The sequence below is a fragment of the Hordeum vulgare genome, chromosome 7H (assembly GCF_904849725.1).
Source record: "Hordeum vulgare subsp. vulgare chromosome 7H, MorexV3_pseudomolecules_assembly, whole genome shotgun sequence".
NCBI classification, from domain to species: domain Eukaryota; kingdom Viridiplantae; phylum Streptophyta; class Magnoliopsida; order Poales; family Poaceae; genus Hordeum; species Hordeum vulgare.
In genome coordinates, this window is record NC_058524.1 from 355,723,435 (window position 1) to 355,730,605 (window position 7,171).

At 44.2% G+C, this 7,171-nt stretch overlaps 1 protein-coding gene across 3 annotated transcripts; it reads left to right on the plus strand.

Annotated features, from left to right (window-relative positions):
• Positions 1-548: 548 nt before the first annotated feature.
• On the plus strand, positions 549-4,802 carry LOC123407161 (YTH domain-containing protein ECT1-like). 3 transcript variants are annotated; one of them, XM_045100232.1, is made up of 10 exons: positions 549-833; positions 1,693-1,766; positions 1,848-2,022; positions 2,394-2,470; positions 2,556-2,637; positions 2,743-2,838; positions 2,964-3,031; positions 3,189-3,677; positions 3,812-4,024; positions 4,101-4,802. In XM_045100232.1, the coding sequence occupies exons 1-10, from the start codon at positions 797-799 to the stop codon at positions 4,455-4,457; spliced, it is 1,668 nt and encodes a 555-aa protein (XP_044956167.1). In that variant the 5' UTR covers positions 549-796; the 3' UTR covers positions 4,458-4,802. The 3 variants fall into 3 exon arrangements, with proteins under 3 accessions (XP_044956167.1, XP_044956165.1, XP_044956166.1); XM_045100230.1 differs by having other exon boundaries at positions 2,556-2,838; XM_045100231.1 differs by having other exon boundaries at positions 2,556-2,838; positions 3,192-3,677.
• The last annotated feature ends 2,369 nt before the right edge of the window (positions 4,803-7,171 follow it).

Sequence of the window (7,171 nt, forward strand, 5' to 3'; positions counted from 1 at the left end):
GAAACCATGAAAGGCGGGATGGATTAGTATTAATACAGATGGTTATGTTCTCGGTGATGCATTGTCGGGGGGAGCGGGAGACGTGGCCCGTTCTCACCTAGCGTTTATTGGTGCATGGAGCAAGCCACTGCGAGGAGTCTTCGACCCATTCGTGGCCGAGCTGCTGACGATGAGGAAAGGGGTGATTTTCGTCCATCTACGAGGATTCTCACATGAGATTCTCACATGTGATCATAAAAGTCGACTGCCTCGATCTCGTTAATCTCTAGACTTCACGCCTAAATACACGCTCTATTGCGGCGTCTATCTTATAAAAATTGAACAACATAGTTTCTTACTTTTCTTTCTTTTCGGTTCAATATCTTGATAGGGATCTTAAATTCCCGACACACGTGTGTGCATGGCTTGCTTGTACGCTGAAGGGGACGGATAGCTGGCTTGATCAAATCCCAGATTTTCTCATTAGCAGCCTACGGACAGACTGTAACCGGATGTTAGTTCGTTGATGATGAATAAAGTCCCAATTCGATGAAAGAAAAATCCGGACCGGGATTGTGCGCGTGGACAAAACGAGCCGGCACAGGTCCGGTTTTTAAAGCCCGCGATGATTAGCGTGGCCGGACCTCTTCCTCTTCGTCTCGCATACTCACCAGCGTCAAACCCGACGGTGGAAGGAAGCCCCTCCTCGCCGACCATCGACGGCCTCCGTGTCTCCTCCAGCCGGAGAACGTAGCTACGCTAGCCCCTCTTTCCTCTCCTGTTTCGTCCCCCTCCTCCTCGTCCCATCTGCTGGAACATGGCGTTGAGCGGAGGAGATTCGTCCGGATTCGTCGGTAAGCCCTAGCTTTGCTTTGGTAGCTCCAATTCGTCCCCGTGCTTCCCTTGCTGGGAGTGATTGAGGGCGAATTTATACTCCTGTTGGCCTGGAGCTTTCTTCTGCTCCAGACCTCGTGGTGGTACGAGGGTGTTGGTTGTAACCCTAAACCGGAGCGTGTAATTGTAGCTTGTTTACCGAGAATTAGCACGTTTGTGGTCCGCACCTACCGCTGCAAGGGAGGAATTCCTCCAATAACAATTTGGTTGTGCTGAATTGCTGTCTGCACAGTGCCCCGTGTAGGGGTCCGAGATTTGTGCCTTTTTGCTAGGCGCCAAATTAGCGCATATATGACAGTTGCCGGATATAGCAAAAGCGCGACATATTGTAGGATGGATTATCTCGACAATCGCCTCTACACGTTGCTAACAGATTATGTGTGGTTAAGGGTCATAGGAACTTTTTAAGCCTGCCTAAAATTTGAGTTAGCTGGTTCATGGAATTAGTAATTACTTTTGCTAGTGATACGCTGAGCATCACAAAGCTATTTTACAGTCACATGGGTGTCTTGAGCAAATGGCTTGGATATACATGGGACCAATGGTGCATAATTTGATAAGAGGCTGCTGGTAATTGCTTAAAAAGTACAAGCACTCTCTTTTTGCATGTGTCTTAGGTTTGCGTTTCTTTCTTCTCAATTCCTGAAGCAAAAGCCATTTATCTGTCTCATGTGAAATACCTGTGAATCAAAGAGTCATTCAGCATGTTGGTCTTACGGTTCTCTGGCTTATATGATTCAATTTCAGTATGTACCATGGCAAAAATGTCTGGAACCTCCCTTCTTCAGCTTATGTGTGCATGCATCTTCTTTTTTGTAGATTGCACAATTCTGCTGCAATCAGAAATTGTAGTTGATAATAACCCCTCCAAGAGTACAAATACCAAAGAGCAGGTAATGTGCCTGTACAGTTTATTTTCTCTCCTTCTGTGCAAACATTGAAATATTACCGGTAGTTGATTTTTGTTGCATCAGATTATTTCTATTACGGCTGAGAAAACAAGTGCTTCTGATGCGCGGGGCTCTACCTCCTTAAAGTCACCAAAAGGTGCACAAGAGAAGGCTAATTTTTTGGGAAAAGGTGGAGAACAGCCTTATGTCTACCAGCCCAATGTGTATGCTCCACAGCCACAGACAGTCTATTCTGGAGGTTAGGTTGCTATTATTTTCTGTGTACTAATAATGCTGATACTGATACATATTCTAAGCATCATTTGCACATTGTAGAGGGCAAAATACACACCCAGAATACTAAAGGGTCAAGTTTGCATTGTTGCCCACTATATTTAGTTTTTACTATTCATATAATTGATTTTTTTTGCTTGACTGGTCTTCTTTGTTCACCATTACTACTTCTGTAACTAAATATAAGACGTCTTATATTTAGTTACAGAGGTAGTAATATAAATTGCTATTGAAGTATTATATCTTGATTCTTACGAGGTTAGATGGTAGATTATTTGGTATCTCCTTTTCATGGAATATTTTTTTTAATTTGAATATTATTTTGATCTTCTGTAGGATATATCAACCCTTCAGGGCAATGGGAAGAGTATCCCTATTATGTGAGTATGGAAGGAGTCCATTCTGCGTCACCTGTAAGTAGCTGGCCGTTGAACTTGTTTCACTTTCTTAATTATGTTCCCAAGTGTTTTGCTGATGTAATTATACAATGTTAACTAGTCAATCATGCTATCTCCTGGGTATGCGAACAACCCCCAAATGATGTATGGAGCTTATTCTCCTGTTTCAACTGTTGGAGAGGGTCAGTCCTACTCCCCTATGCACTTCCCCTTCTCAAATCCGTACTACCAGCCACCGGCTTCTCTTAGTATGGGATATTCAAATTCTGGTACTGGAATGTCTCAAGGAGACCCTATGCTTCAGCAAGAGTACTTCCTTCCTGATGGTCTTCTCTATTCACCCACAGCAGTGTACCGCCAACCATTTGGGTCATACAACAGAGGTAACTTCTGTACCTTTCAGTCTCCGGTATTATTTCAGGCAAAAGTATATTGATTGGAAGCAATATGTGTTGTTGTGATAGATTGGTCAGAGCCATGCCAAACTAATTGTGAGTTTCTTCCGCAGCGGCAACACAACCAAGCAATGCTTCGGGACTATTTGGGCAAGGGAATGCACCATTGGCTTTTGGAATGGTATGTTGTCATGCAATTTGGACTGTTTGCACAAGCTCCCCTGGACACGTTCAGTTCAGTAAAAATGGAGCACTTATTATTGGACCTCAAGTTTGGTTATTTGTTAAGCTTACTGCGCCCTGAAATGTCCAGTACTGAGTATGCATGTTATTTGCAGCAGCATGGAACAATGTATAATTCTGGATCCTACAAGGCACACCAACAAGCTAGTAAATATGGAGGCACTACTCCTAATTGGGGTTCTGCCGGTCGTAGATTTAATAATTTTGACTGCAACTCCAGTCAACAAAGGGGGAGCATGCCATTCAATATCCAGAATGGTGCTCTGGAGTTTCTGAACGAGCAAAACCGCGGCCCACGTGCTGCAAAACCAAAGAAACAAGACAGAGACAATTCTTTAGTAGATGACAAAAGCGAGAAAACCACTCTGCTTATTGACAGTGAACTGTACAATCGTCCTGATTTTGCCACGGAGTACAAGGATGCGATTTTTTTTGTAATTAAATCATACACAGAGGACCATGTACATAGGAGCATTAAGTACAATGTCTGGGCCAGCACAGCTAGTGGGAATAGAAAGCTGGATTCAGCTTATCGTGCGGCCAAACAGAAAGAAGACCATTCCCGTGTTTTCTTGTTCTTCTCGGTAAGACTAGCCCCTTTCTTTTTGTAGTTTATGCTCCTGTTGATGTAAGTACGAGGCTGAGAATGATGCATTGGATCTACATGCTTTGTGTCTGTAGAGATGTGAAATTTATTCTGATTCATAACTGCTTATAGGTTAATGGCAGTGGTCAGTTCTGCGGTGTTGCTGAGATGATTGGACCTGTTGACTTCGACAGGAGCGTTGATTATTGGCAGCAAGACAAGTGGAGTGGCCAGTTTCCTGTGAAGTGGCACATTATTAAGGATGTCCCAAACACCCTACTCCGGCACATCACTCTTGAGAACAATGACAACAAACCTGTAACAAATAGCAGGGACACTCAGGAGGTAAAAACTATTCTAGTTTTTATGGGGAATACTTGGAAGGGAGAAGATATGTTAACCAAATTAATAACTCATGCAGGTCAAGCTAGAGTATGGTCTCCAGATGCTAAGCATATTCAAGAATCATGAGGCCGAGACAACCATTGTGGAGGACTTCGACTTCTATGAGCAACGGGAGGAAGCCTTGAAGGAAAATAGACGTCAGCAGCAGCCTGGCAGCGCAGAGTCCCTGAAGCCAACAGATGCTAAGGCTGTAGGAAGTTCTGTTACTCATATCGTGGATTCATTTTCTCGAAGCGTCCAGCTGAAAGAGATCGAGAAAAGTGATAAGAGAACTGATGGTGCCATCTCAGTGAATGGTTCACAGACAGCTACCGTCAAGGCCGAAAAAAGCACTGCAAACAAAACTACAGGTTCTGTGGAGGAGAGCAGTTGATTACCTCCTGCCATTTACTAGTTTGGAGCAGCAGTTGGATCCATATGATTTGATGCTCGTCTGGAGTTGAGAAGGGAAAAAGCTGCCGATTCGGGTTTAGATTTGGGCTGCTGCTGCTTGCAGTTGTGAACATCATACTCCTTATTTCGCCTCCATTTAGGTTATAGTTTTTCAATATCATAGTTTCAAAATTCTTGTTTGTGGATCCTTGCTTCTGTGTTCTTTCTTGTTTTCTTCTCTCTTTGTTTTACTTGCGTTGTGTCGTGAATGCTGTTCAGTTTTAGTGGCCTTCTCATCACTTTTGGTTTACCGTCTGTCATAAATGCTGCCCAGTTGTGTTGTGAATGATGTTCTCTTTTACTACTCCCTCCGTCTCATAATATCATCATCGAGTGTAGTGTCAAAAAGGTTTTAAAATTATGAGACGGAGGGAGTAGTGTTTTAGCCATAAGAAGCGGCAGATTTATGCATCAACAACATTTCATAATCTACAGCTCTGTGATATTTCATCTCTATACCTCTTATCTTTTCTCATTCTCTTTTAAGACAGGCGTGTAACTTTTGAATCGTGGACTTGCCTGCTGTCTAACTAATGATGAGTGATATGCGTCCTAGTTGTCGGGCACAATCCTTGTTGTCCATCCTCGATGCCGGCTTCACCCATGCTTCCAAAGGTGTCCCGTCTTTTGATGAGATGATGTCTATCGTTTTGATGGAGTAGACTTTGACGATCTGATTATGTATGTGTAAGGACGTCCGTTTTGGTGGAGTAGACTTTGACGATCCGATTATGAATGTGTAAGGACGTCACGCCTCAGCAATTGTTAAACCAACTCAGAAAGATTATTGACCATGTCGGAGCACGATTAACATGACCACGAGGATCTATTTTCTGCATGCAAAGGAAGAACAAACAAAAAACTGAAATTGCAATTTGAATATTGTGAATATGAGAGGAAAGCTTTCTTGATGACAATGAGGTCCCGTGACATCTTGGTCTGGTCGAAGAACACAAACGAAGGACCTGAAGTTATATCCATGACAAACTTTTAATCTAAACAAAACCAAGTCTAAACGGGTCCAAAGGGCTGTATATATGAGGGGATAGAGGAGGATTTTCATGACCCTCTCGAGGGGAGGTCCGAAACCAACCCTAACTTAGTTTCGCCCCACACACAGACTAAAAACAGTCTCAGTTTCGCCCCACACACGGACTCGAAAAACAGTCTATAATGTGATATTTCGAAATTACATGGCTGTGACTCAATAATATGGCGATGCATCACCTATAATAGCCTATGGACAAAATTTATGAAGTGACATCTTGTATATTTCGTCCAAGCCTTCCTGCTCTCATTATGATAGCTTCATAGTGCAAAAATCGTTCTTTCCCCCGCGCGCACCTTCTTCTCCATGCTTGATCCCCTCTCCAATGATCTGTTGGGGAACGTTGCATTGGGAAACAAAATTCTTCCTACGCACACGAAGACCTATCATGGTGATGTTCATCTACGAGAGGGAGATTTAATCCACATACCCTTGTAGATCGCTCAGCGGGAAGCGTTAAGAAACGCGGTTGATGTAGTGGTACAACTTCGTGATTCAAATCACCGTCGTCCCACGATCCGTCCCACGATCCGGTCCGATCTAGCACCGAACGGATGGCACCTCCACGTTCAGCACACGTACAACTCGATGATGATCTCGGCCTTCTTGATCCAGCAAGAGATACGGATAAGTAGATGAGTTCTCCGGCAGCGTGACGGCGTGCCGATGTTGGTGATGATCTATTCCTGCACGGCTCTGTCCGAGCTCCGCAGAAATCTAATCTAGAGGAAGAACTACAAGTGTAGGTTTCAGTTGCACGTGGCAAAGTTGTGTCTCAAAAAGCCCTAAACCTCTAGTATATATAGGAGGAGACAAGGGGTGGGGCAAGCCCTTAGGGCGCCGACCAAAGAGGCCCTCCTTGGGTCGGCCGAAGTGGGAGGGAGGAGTCCTTCTCCAATTCTCCAATCCCACTTGGATTAGGACTCCTTCCTTATTTTCCCACCCATTTTGGATTTTCCACTTTTTCCTCATGGGCTTTCCTTGAATGAATTTGTCAGCCAATTATACCTTATTGCACATCCAATAAACCCATGTAGACCCCTTGGGGCGTGGTGGGCCCACCCAGTGGGCCCCCGGAACCCATTCGTCACTCCCGGTACACTGCCGACAATGCCCGAAAACCTTCCGGAATCCAAACACCAACTTCCTATATATCAATCTTCGTTTCCGGACCATTCCAGAAACCGTCATGACGTCCGTGATCTCATCCGGGACTCTAAACAACCTTCGGTCACCAACACATATAACCCAACTATACTAAAAACGTCACCGAACCTTAAGTGTGCAGATCCTGCGGGTTCGAGAACTATGCAGACATGACCCGAGACACTCCCTCGTCAATATTCAATAGCGGGACCTGGATGCCCATATTGGATCCTACATATTCTACGAAGATCTTATTGGTTGAACCTCTGTGCCAAGGATCCATATAATCCCGTATATCATTCCCTTTGTCCTTCGGTATGTTACTTGCCCGAGATTTGATCGTCGGTATCCGTATACCTATTTCAACCTCGTTACCGGAAAGTCTCTTTACTCGTTCCGTAATACAAGATCCCGTGACTTACACTTGAGTCACATTGATTGCAAGGCTTGTGTGTGATGTT